The 22158-nt window shown below is 37.1% G+C and overlaps 1 protein-coding gene across 2 annotated transcripts in view; it reads left to right on the forward strand.

Moving 5' to 3' along the window:
• The window catches only part of LOC121432095 (2-oxoglutarate dehydrogenase, mitochondrial-like), a 67430-nt gene that overhangs the window by 6332 nt on the left and 38940 nt on the right, over positions 1-22158 (forward strand). The window contains exon 3 of one of the 2 annotated variants that reach the window (XM_041629944.1): positions 14551-14656. The exons of the other annotated variant lie outside the window; for it this stretch is intronic. Coding sequence (XP_041485878.1) covers positions 14551-14656 — 106 coding nt within the window. The remainder of the gene's footprint in view (positions 1-14550; positions 14657-22158) is intronic. 2 annotated transcript variants of the gene reach the window in all.

A 22158-nucleotide genomic window follows, 5' to 3' on the forward strand; every position in this document is an offset into this window, starting at 1 on the left:
TTATTATAAAACATGTATTATGAGCAATAGTACTGAATTACTTGTACCTGTAGCTTGCTAAAATGTGAGCTCCCCTCCCCAATCCAGAAAGTGAATTAGCCTTTAATAAAAGATATTATTGTAAAATATTGAGAGCAAGAGAAGCACTGGGTAAACCTTATTTGTACAAATTTTTTTAACAAGGAAAATTAGGAAATGAACAAAAATATTCCTTAGGTTTATTATTGCTCCATACTATGACTGATGGAAGTGAATGAGCTTGTAAAAGTAACTTATTATTTGCTCAATATTGTGAGCAAGAGTTAAAAAAATTGTAATATGGCTCATCCTTTAAATGAGATGATTGCATAACAAGATCTTAGATCCAGTCATGCCATCATCTTATAAGAGATGATTGCATGGCAAGATCTAAGATCCAGTCATGCCATCATCTTGTAAGAGATGATTGCATGGCCAGATCAAAGATCCAGTCATGTCATAATCTTGTAAGAGATGACTGCATGGCAAGATCAAAGATCCAGTCATGTCATCATCTTGTAAGAGATGATTGCAAGGTAAGATCTAAGATCTAGTCATGTCATAATCTTGTAAGAGATGACTGCATGGCAAGATCAAAGATCCAGTCATGCCATCATCCTTAAAAGAAATCATGATGAGAAGGCAAGTTATGGGATCTATTCATGTCATCCTGTAAGAAATGATTGCATGGCAAGATCTAAGATCCAGTCATGTCATCATCTTGTAAGAGATGATTGTATGGCAAGATCTAAGATCCAGTCATGCCATCATCTTGTAGGAGATGATTGCATGACAAGAGCTAAGATCCAGTCATGCCATCATCCTTAAAAAAAATCATGATGAGAAGGCAAGTTATGGGATCTATTCATGTCATCCTGTAAGAAATGATTCCATGGCAAGATCTAAGATCCGGTCATGCCATCATCTTTTATGAGGTGATTGCATCACAAGAGCTAAGATCCAGTTATGCCATTTGTCAAAAGAGATGATGAGAAGACAAGATCTGGGATCTAGTAATGTCATCATCTTGTAAGAGATGATTGCATGGCAAGATCAAATATCCAGACATGCCATCATCTTGTAAGAGATGATTGCATGGCAAGATCTAAGATTCTGTCATGCCATCATCTTGTAAGAGGTGATGAGAAGACAAGATCTAAGATCCAGTCATGATGCGATCATCTTCTAAAAGATGATTGCATGGCAAGATCTAAGATACAGTCATGTCATCATCTTGTAAGAGATGATTGCATGGCAAGATCTAAGATCCAGTCATGTTATCATCCTTTAAATGAGATGATGAGAAGACAATCTAAGATCCAGTCATGCCATCATCTTGTACATGTAAGAGATAATTGCATGACAAGAGCTAAGATCCAGTCACGCCAACTTCTTGCAAGAGATGATTGCATGACAAGAGCTAAGATCCAGTCATGCCATCATCCTTTAAAAGAGATCAAGTTTAGAAGACACGATCTCAGATATAGTTATGTCATTATCCTGTAAGAGATGATTGCATGGCAAGATCTAAGATCCAGCCATGCCATCATCTTGTAAGATGATTGCATGGAGAGAGCTAAGATCCAGTCATGTTATCATCCTTTAAAAGAGATGATAAGAAGACAATATCTATGATCCAGTCATGCCATCTTGTGAAAGATGATTGTATGGCAAGATCTAAGATCCAGTCATGCCATCATCTTGTAAGAGATGATTGCATGACAAGAGCTAAGATCCAGTCATGCCATCATCCTTTAAAAGAGATCAAGATTAGAAGACAAGATCTCAGATCTAGTCATGTCATTATCCTGTAAGAGATGATTGCATGGCAAGACCCAAGATCCAGTCATACCATTATCTGTAAGAGAAGATTGCATGGCAAAATCAAAGATCCAGTCATGGCATCATATTGTAAAAGATGTATCTGGATCCAGTCATGCCATCCAATCTTAAAATTTACAAGATCTCGGATGCCTCGTGTCTGCAACCTTAGAAGACTTGTTCAGATAATAAGATCCTTTAAATCTTTTTCAACTCTACTTCCTACATGTTCACCATCTATGCGCACATGACGCTACAAGTTGGTAGGTATCTTATCATCTGGTCATCTCTTCTACAGGATGTAGACTTACCGAGATCCGGGATCTCATGAACAGATCATCCCAGCTCAAGGGTATCAAGTTGACATGATGAAATCCAACTTGGATCTCATCATTATTGCTCACTATTGAAAGCATAGCAACTGAATGTTGCTGTGTTTTTTTTTTATTGCAATATATTGTCGGCAAGAAAAGGGAGTCATGACATGGTACTGATTTCATATGGCGCACAGCAACTTCAAAAACAATACCAAGATTTTTAAGATTTTCAGATATTTAACTGAAATAATTTTTTAAAATCTACAGATCTACATGTAAATCTTGTTTTGTCATCACTCATTGGTTTGATTGGCTTCCTCTTTGGGGCTAGTGTCCTCATGTGCTAGAGCTCCTGTGAGTGATGTGCTGACCGGGCTTGTCCCTTAAATTGTCGGTGAACGGAGCAGCAAGCTGGAGGGCACAAGGCCCATCAGAAAGTAGCTATGAATTCTAATGAGTGTTGTAAATATGTGATAAGAAATTGATTTTTAGATTTTGCTTATCTTTGAAGCTTCTTCACAAGGGAATTGTTGACAGAGTTGTGCCATGAGTGTCTTTGGACAATGTTTTTATCTTGGATCTTGTCATGTCTACATCCAAGTAGAAGCATGATTAGATACCAAGATCTTGGATGTCATTATGTTTGCATTTTTTATAGAAGAGATTATCAGATAATGAGATCCTTGAAATCAGACAACTGTGTGCGCACGCGACGTTTCAAATAGGCAAGCATCTTATCATCTGACCATCTCTTCTAAAGGTTGTTTCCTTGACAAGATCCAAGATCCTGTCATCTAATCATCTCTTCTAAGGATGTAGACGTGGCCGGAATTCATAGATAGTTTTGAAAACCATCGGCTGAACCCATGGTCTATGTAGATTTTCTGAATAAGTTACACTTAAATAATGCATGTAATAAAGAAAATGTCCAATGCTGATACACGCTTCTGTCACAGTGCTCCAAATTGATGCCTGTTGCCATGGTTGAGTATGCTATTTTAATCATGAGTCCACTGTTTTAAACAGTAGACTCGTTAATTAAAAAAGCGTGGATGAAACTGGATATCCACGCCAACAGGCGACAATTTTGCGCACTGTGACAAAAGCCTGTATCAGTATTGGTCATTGTTTCTTTCTTGTCAGGCCATCTCTGCTAAAGGATGTCACCATGACCGTGACGATATCTGGGATCTCATTAGCTGATCTACTATGTGAAGGGATGTCACCGTGATGAGATCTAAGGTCTTGTTACTAACAGGGGCCCATTTCTTAAAGAGCTACAACTTAGTTACGACTATGGTAACTTTGCCATTAAATAGGAACTACTGTACGTGTACCATGGTAACGGCTCAGTAGCCACTCAAAGGTTTCCATGGAAGGTGCAATAATATACAGATATTGCCTACCTAGAGTTTGAATATAACATTTCCTCTCCCCGATGGAGTTATATTTTTCCCAAGGGAATATATTTTGCCCGAAGCGCGCAGCGCTGAGGGAAAATATTATCCCGAGGGAAAAATATAGCTTCGGAGGGGAGTTGAAATGTTATTTATTAAAACGATAGACCAGGCAATATCTGTTATATTATATAGTATATGTGGATTCGCCATCAGAAATTGCATTCATCATCTGGTTCAAGAGCGAAATTCTTGCTACAGCTCTGATCCGTCTACGTCATAATAGATTTTGAAAATGCATCAAGCGCGTTCTTCATGCAATCGACGCGTTAACACTAGCGCGTACATCAAATACACTATCTTGTTGCGCAACTTGTATGCAGCGAGTGACGTCACCTTAGTGGATATAACGCCGCAATTGAAAATACTACGCAGTATATTCCCTGAGGTGACGTCAAAACCAAGAATATAACAAATGCGATCCTCGCAGCTATGGTCACGTGATGGCGTATTGACCTATCACTGATTCGAATCTACATGACCTATGTAATATTAGCAAAGTTACATCACATATCTAGTTTGAGTGACAAGTCTCTATAAAAGAGGCCCCTGGGGCCCCGTTTCATAAAGGACTTGCAACTGCTGTAACTTTGCCATTATGATTATTGCACCTTTCATGGAAACCTTGATTTTGATTGGCTGCTGAGCCTTGTTACCATGGTAGTTGCCATTATGGCAAAGTTACAACAGTTGCAAGTTCTTTATGAAACGGGCCCCTGATCTTTCGCTAATAAGATGTGGACTTTCAAAATAATTATTTCAATATATTTTGAGCAAGAGAAGGGAATCATGGCATGGTCAACAGATGATGTCAGATACTATATTCCTAATAAAAACAAAACCAAGATTTATAAGAAATATTTTTTTTAGATTGTAAACTTATTTTGCCATCATTCATTAGTGTGATTGGCTTACTGTTGTGGGCTGCTCTCATTTGCTAGAGCTCCTGTGAGTTATGTGCTGACTGGGCTTGTCCCTTGAATTGTCGGTGAACGGAGCAGCAAGCTGGAGGGCATAAGACCCCACCAGAATGTAGCTATGAATTCTAATGAGTGTTGCAAATATGTTTACTAGCAAATGCTTGTAACTTTTCCTCATGTGATATGAGATGAACTTGTAGATTTTGTTTACATTTGAAGCTTGTTCACTCCAGAATTGTTGATAGAGTTTTGCCATGAGTGTCTTTGGATAATGTTTTGATCTTGGATGTCATCAGGGTTCCCCAACTTAAAGGTTAGCGATTGATCGTATGCTTGATTTTCATGATTGATTGTACAGTGTAGTCAATGGAATCAATCATAGAAAAATGTTCTACGATCATTGCTAAGTTTTGTGTTAAGGGCGCATAATGTCTACATCCAAGTACAGCGATGATTATATTACAAAAACTTGTTGTATGTCTTCATGTCTACATCCATGTTCTGGTAACGAGATCCTTGAAATCAAATCATACATCTATTTTCCCTACACCATATGAGTGCACACAATGCTTCAATTGCCATTCATCATCAGGGCTCCGTAACACAAAGGTTTGCGATGGATTGCAAATATGAAAGAAGTGCACTGATTGGTCCCTGGTCAGTATTTTAAACCGAATACGCATGTTACATTGATATTGATTGGTCAGTTCATTTAGCAATTGATCGCTAATCTTTGTGTTACGGATCCCTGATCATCTCTTGTAAAGATGTAGACATGAAATCCAGGATCTCCGATTATCTCTGTTAAAGGATGTAGACATGATGAGATCTTGGATCTTCTGTCTACATCCTTTAGCTGCGATGATCAGATGAGATCTGGGACGACGAGATCAACCATCGGATCATCTCTGCTAAAGGATGCTACTGTGACTAGATTCAGGAGCTCATTATCTGAACATATCTGATTAAGAATGCAGACATGACAAGATCTGGGATCTCATCATCTCTTTTAAAGGATGATACCATGACAAGATCCAGGAGCTCATTGTCTGATCAGGGGCCTGTTGCAGACAGAGTTGCGTTTAAACGTAACTTCCGAATACGGGTGCTTCATTGGCTGAAAGTCAAGTTGCGCAAGTTTTTTTGAGTTGCGTTTGGTCGCAACTCTTTCTGCAACGGGCCCCATATCTGATTAAGAATGTGGGCATTACAACTTCATGCATAGGATCTCATCATCTGACCATCTCTTCTTAGAAAGTAAAGAGAACTGTTGCTAGAGTTGTGCCATAAGCATTTTTGGATGGTGTTTTGTCTTGGATCTTGTCATGTCTTCAAAGTAGAAGTGTTGATTAGATTACAAGATCTCGGATGTCATCATGTCTATATCCTTAGAAGAGATGATCAGATATGAGATCATTCAAATCATATTTTTTCAAATGCCATGTTTGCGCACACAAAGCTTTGAGTGGGCAAGTATCCCATCATCTAAATGCTAATTATCCTTAAGATGATGAGAAGATCCAAGATCTTATCATCTGGGGCCTGTTTCAAGAAGAGTTACAACTGTTGTAACTATGCCATTATGGCAACTACCATGGCAACAGGGCTCAACAGCCAATCATAATCAAGGTTGTCATGGTAGTTGCCACAATGGCAAAGTTAAAGCAGTTGTGGCTCTTTATGAAACAGGCCCGTGATCATCTCTGCTAAGGGATGTAGACATGACAAGATCCTTGATCTCGTCATGTTTTTTTATCATCCCTCAAAGGGATGTGACCATGACAAGATCTGAGATCTTGTCATCTGATCATCTCTTTGAAGGGATGTCAACATGATGAGATCAGGGCCCGTCTTACAGAGTTGCGATCAATCCGATCAATCGCAACTATGGACAGCTTGCAACATCAACATCTGTTATGCATGTTTGTTCAAAATATTTTCCAGCTACGATTGATGTAGGCCTATATTCAGGCATTCATTGTTTTCTTGAAAATTCACTGCACTTCTCTTTGCATACAAAGTACATTGTGTAGATTTTTTCATAGAAAAAATTGATGACACTGATGGATTTACATCCGATTGATCGGATCAATCATAACTCTTTGTAAGATGGGGACTGGGGGGGGTTTCACAAAGATTTAAGTACGACTTAAGTCGCACTTAAACGCCGACGCATACATGATATGCAACGCGCGATCTTATTGATAGACACGCAGTAGTGCGAATCCTCATGACACGATCTGACCAATTCGGTCAAGCCTTTTATACCATACGCAACTCGTTATTTAAGTGCGACTCATACTTAAATCTTTGTGAAACACCCCCCAGGGATCTGATATCCTGATTATTTCTTTTAAAGGATTTTTCCGTGATGAGATCCCTGATCTTGTCAGCTGAACTTGTACTACATAATAAACTGTTGACTTCCCAAGGTAATTCAACATCTGGATGGCTCTTTTGAGCTACTATACTTAGAATGTGAGCAAGGAAAGTGAAAGAGTTTAACATAAATTTATTATTGCTCATTACTAGAGGTCTGATGTGGATTATATTTCATGAAAATATTGACTGACTCTTCTTTCTGGGGTGGGGGGGGGACATTACTAAGATATATTGCCCTTAAAAGAACTATATTGCTTTTGGGCCAATTTGATTTTATACATTTTATGTTCCCCTCAAGGCCAGTCAGTAGTATGTTTTGAGCAAGGGAATTGAACGAACATAATACAAAAATTGTATTATTGCTCATTTTGAGCAACTGAAGTGAACAAGTTTGTTTCTACCTTTACATAGATTTTTTACTGACTCAATACATGTATATATTGAGCAAGGGAAGTAAATGAGCGTGATACAATAATTGTACTATTGTTCCATTTAAAGGACAAGTCCACCCCAACAAAAACTTAATTGAATAAAAAGAGAAAAATTCAACAAGCATAATATTTACTGAAAATTTCATCAAAATCGGATGTAAAATAAGAAAGTTATGACATTTCAAAGTTTCGCTTTATTTTCAACAAAATAATTATATGAACGAGCCAGTTACATCCAAATAAGAGAGTCGATGATGTCACTCACTCACTTTATCTTTTGTTTTTTATTGTTTGAATTATGAAATATTTTTATTTTCTCTTCATTGTCATGTGAAATGAAGTTTCATTCCTCCCTGAACACGTGGAATTCCATTATTTTATCATTTTGTGCATCAGGCAAAGAGGTCCTAATTGTCAAATTCGTAAAAATTGAAATAATTTGAATTTCAAACAATAAAAACAAAAGAATTAGTGAGTGACATCATTGACTCTCTCATTTGGATGTAACTGGCTCGTTCATATAACTATTTTGTTAGAAATAAGCGAAACTTTGAAATGTCATAACTTTATTTTACATCCGATTTTAATGAAATTTTCAGCATTGTGCTTGTCTGATTTTTCTGTATTGATTCAAATCAACATTTTTCTGGGGTGGACATGACCTTTAATGAGCAAGAGATGTGATTGAGCTTGCCTTGTTGGAGTGATAGTATTATTTTTCCATATTATGAGCAAGGGGAGTGAATGTGTTTGTAAAATGTACATTTAAATATTGCTCGATATCATTAAGCTCATAATGTGAGCAGGGAACTCCCACTTCCCTCATTTAGGGCAAATCTGTCATGTAGTAAAACATTGTGAACTGCACTTAAAGATAAATGCCAGTTGTGGTAACGATCTCAAAATGACTTTACAGCATCCAATATAATGACCACCCAAGTGTCGGTTTGTATGAATAAAAAATATGTGCGAAAGGATTCTGGAAGATATTGTGTAATTGCTGAGAAATATGTAAAACAAAGCGCGGATTCTGGCACTTCCGTCTGGTCTTTATTCCAGCAATAATAATATACACTGTCCCACGTGTGCCTATCTGTGTTGGCAATCTTCAGTGTGATCGTTTTTCAGCTTCGATTTTATGATTTCACAAAGTTCAGCTTATGTAACTGTACCAGATCTACATCCACGATGATATAGTATAGTTAAATTCGGTTTTACAGACTTTTTCACGAAATGAGTGTTTTACTGCAACTACTTTCATTTAGCTTTAAGCCAGGGTTACACCAAAAATGAACACTCCCAAATAAATTCGGACCGATTCCAGCTGAATTCAGCCTAATTCGGAAGGTTTTGATGAATTCGAATGTTCCCAAATCTTTCCTGAATTTTCTCGCAATCGCGGAGGGAGAACAGAATATTCCAAATACGTGTAATTGAATGGATTTGCAGCTGATTCGGTTGTGGTGTAACTCGGCCTTTAGCGGAAATTAATGGATTTCATTTCACACTTTTGGTTATTGTATCTTTCTCTTTGTCAATCTTTTACCTTGGCTTGTCCCCTTTCCATTCTTTTGTGTGACTATATAAATCACAAGAAGCCTATCATATATTAACAGGCAGAAATACAGGAAGTGTGTCAGTGTCATGGCAATGGCTGTTCCTGTATTTGACTACCGTTAATTACTCGGACTCTCCCCCCCCCCCCCCTCCTTTCAGAATAAACCAGAAGTGTGGATTTTAGTCATTGATGATTGGAAACAAATGACAGTTACATGGTAGGCCTACAGTGTATATGTGCCATGTAGGTCAGAGTCATATGTTATTTTTATTGATTGATGTAATAACTACATGTAGGATGCTTTGTCAGTGATTTGAACAGTGCCATTCTAAAAAGATTTTTTTTTTTGGGAGGGGGAGAGGGAGTGGAATGGAGTCCATATCAGTCTTAATTCCCAAATGAATTTGCTTTGATGGTTACTGGTAATGTATCATCTGAATATTATGAAATACTGTTGAACTGGATTTTCCATCTTTTTTTAAGTTCATGACATTCTTAAAGCTTGTGTATAGTTTTGGTAAATCCACCAAAATGCACCTATCACTATTCCAATTCATTGCTAGCTAATATGAATGGATATGCCCTATAACAATTATGATGTGGAGGATATGTTTTACAGGATAAATTTTGCGATTTTACATGGAAATTTAACTTGATCGGGTCACCCGACCAAATTAAAATATCTGTGTGTTTTTGTCTTTCAATTATATCCTATTCCAAATCATGGAATGGGCTGAAACTTTCAAGATATGTTCTTTGTCTGTAACTTTTGGATATCTAATCACTAAATTTATAAGATAAGTGTTTGAATGCCCATTTTTTAAATTTAAAACAAGCATCGCCGAGAGAGGGCGCTATATATCCAAGATTTGAATATTTGAAATTTTCTCAGAGAAGTGCAGTTGGAAAAATATCTAACGGTCTCTACGCTTCAGTAAGACTGTCATATTAGATGATATTCAATTATCAATCACATAAGTGACCCTTTACCAAAGCTATACACAGGCTTTAAAAGAATTTTGATGATTTGAAAAAAAAAATTCCTCAAGATAGGGTAGGCCTATCGTTGTGTTGGTTTATAATTTTCGCAGGTTAACAAAAAGGATATCCTTAAATCCGGTTGCATGTAGACCTATAATTTGTACATTATCAGTAAGTTACAACATTAGAAATTCAAATTTGCAATTTCTTCATTTTATTTAAAGGGGAAGTTCACCCTGACAAAAAGTTTCTGGTGAAAATAGCAGAAAAAAATGATAACAAATATTGCCGAAGGTTTGATAAAAACCCATCAAAGAATTAAAAAGTTATTAGAATTTAAATAATGTTATTTGTGATGTAATATGGAAGCAGGATTCATACACAGTGAATGGTAAAAAATAAATGAAATGTCATTATCTCAGAAAATTGAAAATGATTTACTGTTTGGTTTGTATATCAATAGACAAATCATTTCACATCCAATGATCATGAATAGAAAAAGATTCAGGAATCATTAAAAAACTGTATTCTTGCATTTTACATATGGGATAGCTGCTCGTTTATGACATCGCAAATCCAAAACTTTAAATTCTAATAACTTTCTTAAAATATTGGATTTTCCTCAAACCTTTACCAATAATTTTCATCATTTTCTGCTATTTTACAACAAACTTTTCTTAGGGTGAACTTCCCCTTTAGTACATGTATGTACCTTGAAGTTTGAACATTCTGACAAATCTAGATATTGACAGTCAACTTTTTGAACTTTATTTTGAAAATGTGTGTGGTTGATTTTGTAAGACTACAGTTACATCTGAATAGTGAGGAACCAACAGACTGGAATGGAATTTGCTATTGTAAAAAAAGAAGAGATAATGGTTCCTTTTACAAATATTGGTGAAAGGAATAACCCTATCCACCTTTTCCTTTCACTTAACTGACTTCAGTCCATAATCCAGGGGACTTTTGTCTTTTTTGTTTTGGCTATTTGCCAAGTCCTTCCAAGCCCTCCAACACACCCATGCCACGCCCCTCTATAGTCTTTGCTTCCAGACTTTACTAAATGCTATAAGTAAAATTTACACATACTCTCACTGTCTCACATATGCATCATTATTTTGTTACTAATAATGATAAAGAAACAACAATTTTTTTAGGGCAGCAACAATTCATAGTGCATACTCTATTGATATTCATAATGAGGGAGAAAATACATGGTACATGTACATGTACATATTTATATTTGCTGGAGGCCATTTCATAAAGCTGTTCGTAAGTTAAGAGTGACTTTAAGAACGACTGATGAACCTTTCTTACGCGCTAAACCATTGCCAATGAATATACCATTTACCAAAAGAAAGGATCACCAGTCGTTCTTTAAGTCGCTCTTATCTTACGAACAGCTTTATGAAACACCCACCTGGTCAGACATTCAAATGAAAAGTTTTCTTCTTGTATATACATACATGTAGATAAGCTTATATAAAGAATGGGCAATGTACTGTCAAACTCTACAATAAAATACAATACTAATCAATCTTGCTAGATTGTAACTTGATTAGGTAGTGGTACGTGTACATGTACTTATTCAATGGAAGTGTATTTTTGGTTCTAATAAAACATTAATGGCTTGTTTCCATGGTTCGAAATTGATCTTACACTAATTAAACTTAAATTTCACAATGGTCCGTTAATCACAATCATCCCTATTTCTCAACCCTATAGAATCCACCCAGGGACTATGCTTTTCCTGTTGGCAATTTATTGTTCAACTCTGAAAGGCAGAAACAGTACATGAATGCATGATGCTTTCAATTCAATTCATTTATTTAATTAACCATCAGAAGGATAAAAGCAGTATTAACAAAGAATCAGAAAAAATAGATGGTTCGGAGACCCCGCAGAAGCGATGCCTGTAAAAGGGGTCACAATACATTAATACATTACAAATAGCAAAATTAAAGAGTAAAAATCTTAGATCAAAATTAAGTGAAACACTCCTGCAGCAAAAAAAAGAAAAAAGATGGGGTTAAGGGGGGGGGGGGGGAAGAAGCAAGATGTAGGATAACATGCACATGTATGTAAGAAAAAAACACAACAACAAAATTTGCAAAGTTCATTGTTTGAACTCGTTGATCTTGAAACCAGTCTTCCTTAGAATCACAATAGGTGGTTTCAAACCGCCTCGATCACAAGAATCCCCGTTAAATTACGAGAACTTTTTAAGGCTAAAAAATACCCGTTAATTATTCCTGCATTCACACCGCCCCGAAACACATCCTTTGGGATAAGTTCCCGAAGTTACGAGCATGCGCAGTGTGGTCTGATAAGCAGGCAAGGCGGGAGATTCAAAATCACTAGCCCAGCAGCCACCCACGCCGCCGCGCCCAACGACACGCTGGGATAAAAGTTCCCGTAATTTGCTTTCACATCTCCAAAATACCTGCGACCTTGGAAAAATCCCCACGAAAGTTCTCGTAATTTCGCCAAGTACCTACTATTTAGCGGGTATTTTCTTTCGGGGAAATTACGCGTAGTTTGCTTTCACATTACCAAAATACCTGGTATTTTCTGATCGGGGTAAATTTCCCGATCAGAGAATACCTGGAACTGGCGAACTTCGAGGCGGTCTGAAACCGCCTAATAATGTTCCAACACAGGAAAACAGATAAGAGATTAATGGTTGCTGGCAGGGACATGAAAAATATTTACAGGTACAAGTGCATTCAACACATGATGGCACGTACATGTGTATATACAGTACATCACATGACATACATTTCATACATTACTTTTTTCTACTATCAACATGTTCTGTGCTTTGTACCATGAAATTACATTTATATATGCCACTAAATTGTGAAGCACGATTCACAGACTTTGCATGTAGGCCCTACATGTACAGGTATACCACCTTATTCTTTTTATGGTCTTTTTATAGACAGCAGATTATATAATATCACTTTGGAAAATACAAGGTAAAAGGCCCTTGCCCTTCGAAGAACCAGATTTTATCAACAGCTAAATAAAGCCTTGCAAGTAATAACAAAAACACACTTGATGTGTACTGAGTGCACAAGTTCAAACTACACTGTTTGTATGCTTCTTATTTGTCATTGACAAATGCTCAATGTCAGACGGTAATTGGGGCAAGCAGTAGAAATATTCAAGATCTGTTTGGGAACTTTGCTCCCAGATAAGATATGCATTTAAAATGTAAATTGACTCCAAAGTAGCTAAAGATTTGTTGTTGTTTTTTTCTTCTTTCTTTCGTCCTTGAATAAGGTTGATGTTATTAACAAGGATTTGCTGAACTGCCTAACTTTTTAGTTGTGCATGTATTGATATTTGTGATTTTGAAATGAATTAACTGGCTGGTGAATTGCTCTAGCTCTAGACAAGCAATAGAGTTAAAAGTGCCATTTTTTGTCCATGTACAGTAAACTGTATTAATGGAGATTCCATGATTCAAGATGATATTTCTTTGCCATTCAAATAAAATATTTTTGAAGTTTGCTTCCACTTCATTTACATAAAAACTGAATTATTTTTTTCTTCTCCTTTACACTATAGCCTATAGGCCTTCATGTACATCATACATGTTCATGATGAGTATAATGTATATTTACATAGTTATTACATGTAAATACACATACATTTATTCTAGATTAACATACAAAAATGTAACCCCACCCCCCCCCCCCTTCCATCTGTTAAAATGATTGCATTACTAATCAGTGTCCAATTTCTATTATAATGTCTAATGTCAGCAGTATCTAATATCTGTATTTTTTTCGTCAATTTTATATTTGTTGTTTTGTCTGTTTGTTTAATTGTGGAAACATTAACCTCTGTATAGTGTGCATCTTATGCGTTTGACTTGTTGCTTTGTGATTGATATAACTTATTGGAAGTATGAAACGGCCATTTATTTGACTTGTGATTTGACCCATAACAGTACATGTAACCATGGCATTCTGCAAGACCGAAAACTAATTGTATGTTTCCTTTGGAGTGCTTTATTAACCTTGGCAAGTACTTGCCCCAGGAAACAGAAGTATGTTCATGTACACGCGATTATTAACAACATCTTTGCTCACATAATAAAATTTGTAGATTATTTTTTACCTTGAACTCTATGTGTAACATTTTCATATTGCAGAGGGCAATTCCATAAAATTATCAACCTTTTTGTACGTCCAACCCCCATTTTTCTCAACTGTGACTTCATTTCATAAACTGACCTAGTCATGGTCCTTTGAGAACATTACAGACTGTCAAAAGAACACGAAATCAAAGACAGAAAATTTCATGAAGGTCCCAGTATAGGGGGTCGGGGTAAGACGTACATAGTTTATGGCATTGCCCTAGAGATTTGACAGGTTCAAACTTGAGAAGAATAGGATCTCACTTGGTGTGAGAAAGAATAGAAGGGGACTTCTAGGGTTGTAGATTTAATTTTGTATTCCTACAAACCCTCATTGTACCTTGATCTCTCATAATATTCTTTTAGCTAATCTCGTTATTCCTAATGTCTGTTTCGTAGATTTATCTACATTTTATTTCTTGCAGGACATGTTCAAGCATAGTTTGTCCCATGAATCTTTATCCCTGTTCTTAATTTTTTTAATGAATTCCTGTCTTCGTACCGGTCAAACTCTGTAGATTCGAGGTCACTACATGGCTAAGCTTGACCCTTTAAACATCTCATCTGCAACGACTGGTAGTCTACCGGACATTGTTGCCGCTGGCCATCCCACCTTAGGATTAGGTAACTCAATGAACATGGAAAGGACGTGCCATTCGATGATTAGAATGGTGACAAAGGGTGTTGCAACAGAATGAATACAAATGAAAGATTATTTTTAGAGTGATATAGGGCCTATTAAGGTTAATGACATTGGGGATGTTTCACAAAGATTTAAGTATGACTTTGAGAGAGTCGTACTTAAATGCCGATGCATACTTTACATGATATCAAGCAGTGCGTACGCAATCTTATTGATTGATACGCAGTACGCATCTTGGCATGATCTGACCAATGCAGTCATGCCTTGTATATCACACGCAACTAGGCATTCAAGTGCGACTCATACATGTAAGTCATACGTAGATCTTTGTGAAACACCCCCATTGATTAACACCTTCCTATTTGTGAAAAAGCCTCCAGTACGTTCATATCTTGGACAGATCTAGGCGTTTTTATGTGACCTCGTATGCAAGAATCGCCAAGACGAAACATAATTTAAAAAACAAACAAGTAATAGTAACACTGCAGAATCAGGGTTTAATTGACTCTCTCTCTGTAACTCCCTCGCTGTAAGCTACCTCATTGTATGCATTTTGAACCAGGAAATATAGGTCAAGTTCTAATCGCTTCAAATTGCAAAAGATCAACAACTTTGATTTTCGATACATGTGTACTGCTACTTTGTGATGCAAAAGTGAAATACCACTGGCGGCGTGCAGTTAGGCATGAAAACAGAAGAAGGCTGGCACTGTGATGTCATAGAATCATGAATCAAATCAGCATTCCATTTTATAATAAACCTTATTTGAACATGTTTCTGCAGAAATGTCTTTCCAAATGCCCCGTTTTATCATGCATTTCACGTTTGTGATTCAAAACATGTTTACTTTTACTTTTGACTATTAATTCAACCTTGATTCTGGGATAAAAAAGTGGCCTTGATCAAACACACCCCTACATGTACATGTGTTTCATTGAGGAGCAAATAGCAAAATTTGTAATTTTTATCTGTCATTTGTTGTACATGCTTGACATTCTTATGATTCAAGCATAGAGCTATTAACAGATTGACTTCAACATTTGGCATATCTCACAAAATCACTAAACTGAGATCTCTAGGGGGCTATAATTGCCCCCCCACCCTCTCCCAGGCTGGGACTGGAAGAATGAAGATACCCCTGGGGACTATTTTAGTAGTGTCTCATGATTGTTTTATTTTCATGTATTTTCAGACAGACCTATCAAATAATGAAAATGTCACAAGTTTGTCCTTGCAGTTGCTCTCATTTTCTCAAATGAAATCTCGCTTGATCAAGTGTTCTTATCTTTCTACTTTCAATCATGAAATACAATGCCCTCTTCATTAATAGTTGAATACACTTTTTTTAAGTTCAAAGCACTATATTATAGGTTAGCTTTCTGGTAAAGAAAACAAGTGAATCACTATTGTACATACTTCACTAAAACGTATGTTTTATAAATGTGGTATGAGAACAGGCCACCATTTTTTTTCACTGCCTCTACTATCAATTGATTATCCAAACAGCATTAGTCATTGTCCTTTTAGTAATATATATATATGCTATAATCAATTTTACATGATAGTGCTGGAAACTCACTTCTGATCAGTCAAAGAGTTGACTTCTTGATTCACTTTTACTATACTCCTTTAATACCACTTGAGGCATTGGGCATATTTGGCCCAGACAAAAAAAAAATTGTCATTTTGGGGTTTGCAATCGCCCAGAGCCAGTGTGTAATTGATGCATTTGAAGGAAGAAAAGGACTGCTGAAAATATGGCATTTGTAACTACACCTTCCAGCCCCTCGCCCCACCCAAGGAATCTAAGAATGAAAAACCAATTGCCTTCCTAGGGGAAAGAGGCATAAAGATAAGGTGGTGTATCTTCAAATGTCATCCTCAGTCCCTTTGAATCGTGAATACGTCATCCGGAAGGAGATGTGTAGGCCATCATTGAAAGGAGAAGTCTTTGAATCCACCTGTCTTCCTTGAGGTTGCTTGATTGGACGAGAAGTCACTTCCTCGTTGTCATCATCTTGAAAGCATTTTGATTAAGGTCCATCAGACAAGACGCGTATTGATTTGTGGTAGCTTGCTTCTCAGGCTGTCTACATATTAAATCTCCCTTTTGAAGGCGATACATTCCGTTATTAAGGTGTATTTTCTGTGAAAACCCCTTTTCATTTTGAGGGTTTGAATATAGTATCATGATATCCTGCTTTCGCATTGGAATAATATCTCCATGTAGTGCTTCACAGATGGTCATGAGGTTCTCGCCAAAATACAGTATGCACTATTTCCACTCCCTGGGGAGTATTCCATCAATGGATAGAGAATGACGCTCAAAGTGCAGAACCAACAACATTCATGTTCTTCCCAAACCTCATTTAACCATAACACACAGGTGAGAGTGGTAGAGTGTAGATAATTGACAATAATTTTGCCTTAGGATGGTAATGCGGCAAATGGATTTGAACACATGTCCCTCTGATAACAAGGTGACAGTCAGAACCACTAAACCATGGACTACATGTTATGTACAGGTCTGGCTTCGAAGCTTCGTATAGACTTAAATTGGGTCAAAACGAGACTGATCTAATCTGACCTACATGTATGTGAGAAAATCACCCCCCCTTAGAAAAGATAGATATAGAAATGTAAACTGTCCACGTGTTCAATATTGTGAAAAAAATTCTTCTGTCTTTGAAAAGATCTTTTCACCCTAATTCTTCCCCGAAAGATAAAGATTAGGTACCGTAATGTACATGTCCATGTACATTCCAGTGTGTTGGCTCAGTTGGTAGAGTGTTGGTCTCACAACCTGGAGGTCGGGAGTTCAAACCCCCGGAGGTGTCAGACCAAAAGACGTTGCAGTATGGGAGTTGCTGCTACCCCATTTGGCGTTCAATGATTTAAGGAATAGAGCTACAGTACATTGATCTGGCGCTGCTCAGCGTTTGCAGGGCACATGATCAATTGGGCAAAATGAATTTTCTGATAAGATCTGTTTCTGATTTCTATTTTCAACAATAAAATATTGATTCCCTTCTGTCTTCTTCATTCTCATGTAGGAGTATTGTTTTTCCTGCAGTATGAAGATATGCAAATGAGAATATAAGAAAATAGACTTGTCAAGATAAAAAAATATCTTTGAAGCTTATGAATAAGACTAGTCCCTTTGCCATGTTATGGTACAGTGTATCTATTGATCTGAAATTGCAAATCAAATTTACCCTTTATTGCCAATTTGGAAGGGAAATTTATTGACAGACTTATTTGTAGTTGAATGGACTGGAGGGTTAAAGGTAATGGATAAATGTTATTGAAATGTTGAATCTCATTTATTAAATTATTTTAATTTGAAGTGTTTGATATTTACAAGTTTTTTTGGTGACAGATTACAAAATTTCTTGTCACAGAATTGTTTGAAAATAGGCACTTGATCTATTAAAGATCTAAGAATTTAAGATTGTATTCTAGTACTGTACAACAATTCACATTATTGGCCCTCAACGAAAGCTTAATAAGGTTTTGAACAAAAGATAAATTTCACGCAAAAATTCGACATCAAGGCAATTTTGGAGACAATATCCCTTCATGGAGTCAGATAATTGAATTAGGATATGCTGATTGATAATTGTCCTTTCATCTTTCCATTGTTAATTGATGCTTTCAGTATTGAAACATGTCTGATCTATGCATTGTATGAATACGTCACCTTTACCGACTAATTACCACTAAAATAATTTCATGTCAGGAATTCTATTAAGTAAGTGGTTCCCCCTTACCAGAGAGCTTTGTTCATTATCTTTCAGCTAATACCATGGTCACATTTGTTCTACGGCGGCCGTACGGCGAGTCGAAAACAGCCGTTTTAACATTTTTTATCCAACTACATATAGGTGGTTTGAATCAAAATTGATAAAACGGCTGTTTTCGACTCGCCGTACGGCCGCCGTAGAACAAATGTGACCATGGCATCAGCTTTTCTAAAAAATCATTTGATATGCTGCTGATTTGATACCCAGTAAAGTTCAAAGATTTGCAAAGTGTATATCTGGGATCAAGGGTTTCCCAGGAAAGGGTCAATTTTTCAAAATAAGTCTGAACAGAAATGTCTTGATGCCCCCTTCGAAATATTCATAGACTTAAGGCCAAAATAAGTGCCCTTTTTGACTGTGGCCTGATTTGTGCCCAGTACTAATCTAGTGCATGTATACCATTGAAAGGTATACATTTTTTAAATTGAAGTCCTTTCTAATGGCCTTAGATGCCCCCTTTAAGTGAACACCGTCTTCCCTTTTTTGCTTGAAGTGCCCTTTAAGAAAAAAAGGGCGTGCCCCTTTGAATTCACAATGTGAGTCCTGATAAAATGATAAGCGATCAGCCCTCATGGCTGTTATTTTTGTGCACATTTTTGGGGCAAGCAAAAAAGATGGGGTAGGTGAGAAGGGCAAGGGCCCACTCGCCCTCCTCAGGATCTCCTGTCTGGGATGGCATCAGTTACCTGACAGATATAAGCCGATATATAATATCCAAGCAAAGTCTCTGCAAAGAGAAACAGAGGGCCAATATGCTTTGTACCTTCTGTACCTTCAAATGTTGCAAGATAAACATTTGCGCCTGGAAAAGAAAGAGACTATTTCAATAGTATCTCATGAATATTTCACTTTAATTTTGAAAAATCAATATTCCCAGGATTGCTCTAGAGATACATCATACACATATATGCCAGCATGTACTTATGGGTTCTATCGGGCTTCCTCTTTCATGTCGTATAAAAGTTCACGTTGATTCCTCTCATGGAAAAGGAAAATCTTGCAAAATAAGCATTCGGGCATGACCACATAGAGGCTATTGTTTGCCATTCCACGTTTTGACAATTGGCTGACAGTGCAACTACTGTAATAAACCCTGTCTGTTTTGCTAGCAGGAACCCAATATGACATGTTTTTCAAGTGAGGCTGATGGCCGCTGCCGCCGCCCTGTGCTCATGAACGTTTACATACACATGTACACGAAAGGTGAGAAGACCAATCAATTTCTGCACAGGCCCATCGATATGCACAGGGTACGTCGGCCCCTGGTATACAGCGTCCTCTGTTATCAACATGGCAGCAACCGGTAGCACATGTGTACATGTTCACGGGGTAATGGCCCGCACTGCATCAACATAGATTATTCTAGATCAATGCTTGCTTGTGTGCGTGCATGCCCTAGCCTGGGAGATGTCAAGTTGCTCCCTGCCCTATCAAATGTTATCCATACAATAACACTAATAACCCACCCCACCCCTGATCTTCCAGTCAGTTCTTTCATCTCGGAAACCTCTCTCTCATGGTGGAGCTATGTGGTAAATGCTGGATAACAATGGAACTTGGTTGCTACGGGTTAATTGGGGTTGATTAGGGGTGACAACATTCTTGGCGTGACATGGCATCTGAGATTTAAAGGGGACAGCAACTAAGGTCGTCAGACAGAATTAAAATTTTCTAAAATAAAGATCAAAATGCAGCATACATGTACATGTACATTGTTCAGTTCCAAGTAAATACAAGCATTTTAAATGGCGTGACATGGCATTTTAGATTTAAAGGGGACAGCAACTACTCGTCAGACAAAAGTAAAATTTTCTAAAATAAAGATCAAAATGCAGCATACATTGTTCAGTTCCAAGTAAATACAAGCATTTTAAACAACTGGAATTGGTTACTGATCAACTTTGATAGCAGGGCAGGTCTACTTGTTTTGTCACATTACCCTTCCCAATCAATGAAGTACATGTTTAGTCATGTTTTATGAATAATGATATGGGCAAATATCTAAGTTTAAATCCATATCAACCATGTTTTTGATTCCAATTCCTACTTTACCACAATTCACGCAAACATCTGCATCGACCTGAGAAAATGTTCTTTTCCACAATCAGGAAATTATACCCTTTTTTGGTCAGCTTTCGCTTGCGAGGCTGCAAGCTTCGTCAGACCTTCGTCATAGCTGGTGTTGTTGCTGCAGCACGACAAGACGTTAGAACAGGCTTGAACATAGAGGAGAGAGCATATTTTCATGGGTTGAAAATTGAGAGCATATTTTCCTGGGTTGAAAATTTACCAAATTATAGGGAAAAAGGCTCTGTCATAGGGGGGTTCTGTCTGCACGATTGTGGGTAACCTCCCTACAATTCACCTATGTCGATATCACGGGCCAGTATGGCAAACTATCCTTCCGCAAATGAATAAGTTTGTAATTTATGGGAAAAAATTAAAAATGTTTTCTGTTGCCTACACATCAATCAGATGGAATCTTTTGAGTGATCTATTTGACCATCACTGAGATTGACCTTGGTTCAGTCTCGGTCAGCTAATGAGGTCATCGTATATTTAGCAAACAAGACCGCCAGCTGTTGTACAGCAATATACATGTAGACGATGATATGAGATCATTTATGACACTAGGTTGTGGTTGAAGTGTGTAGATCTGTATTTGTCTATTTTATAGTAATGACTTGTTTTCAGCGTTCGCTGTTTCTTTGTAGCACTTTATTTTTCAATGTCCTAGCATTGTTGTGATGGAAACATGGTCAATCATGTCTACAACTGGGGGGCGTTTCATGAAAGGACTTGTCGGACATTTTATCCGACAAGTACCAGTTTATCCAACAGTTACCATAGGAACAGTGCCTCTCAGCCAATCAGAATAAAGGAAAGATGGTAGATCTGACAACTTGTCGGATGAAAATATTGATGAAACGCTCTCCTGGAGTAAGCATCAGGTGTTGATCCAGGGGGGGGGGGGACAGGGAGTATGTTAAATATAACTTTTTACCCAAAATTAAAAGTTTTACACTAATACCATGCTACATGGTACCGTATGATGAGAAGTGCCCCCACCCCCCTTGCCCATCCCCATCCTGTATGAAGAGAGGGTGTAATGTCATACCGTTTGGAAATGAAAACTTTTTTGCTTAATAGTTTAAAGGTCAAGTCCACCTCAGAAAAATGTTGATTTGAATCAATAGAGAAAAATCAGACAAGCACAATGCTGAAATTTAATCAAAATCGGATGTAAAATAAGAAAGTTATGACATTTCAAAGTTTCGCTTATTTTCAACAAAATAGTTATATGAACGAGCCAGTTACATCCAAATGAGAGAGTCGATGATGTCACTCACTCACTATTTCTTTTGTTTTTTATTGTTTGAATTATACAATATTTCAATTTTTATGAATTTGACAATTAGGTCCTCCTTGCCTGAAGCACAAAATGTTAAAATAATGGAATTCCAAGTGTTTAGGGAGGAATGAACTTCATTTTACATGACAATGACGAGAAAATAAAAATATTTCATATTTCATATAATAAAATACAAAAGAAATAGTGAGTGAGTGATGTCATCAACTCTCTCATTTGGATGTAACTGGCTCGTTCATATAAATATTTTGTTGAAAATAAGCGAAACTTTAAAATGCCATAACTTTCTTATTTTACATCCGATTTTGAT

The sequence above is a fragment of the Lytechinus variegatus genome, chromosome 18 (genome assembly GCF_018143015.1).
Source record: "Lytechinus variegatus isolate NC3 chromosome 18, Lvar_3.0, whole genome shotgun sequence".
NCBI classification, from domain to species: Eukaryota; Metazoa; Echinodermata; class Echinoidea; order Temnopleuroida; family Toxopneustidae; genus Lytechinus; species Lytechinus variegatus.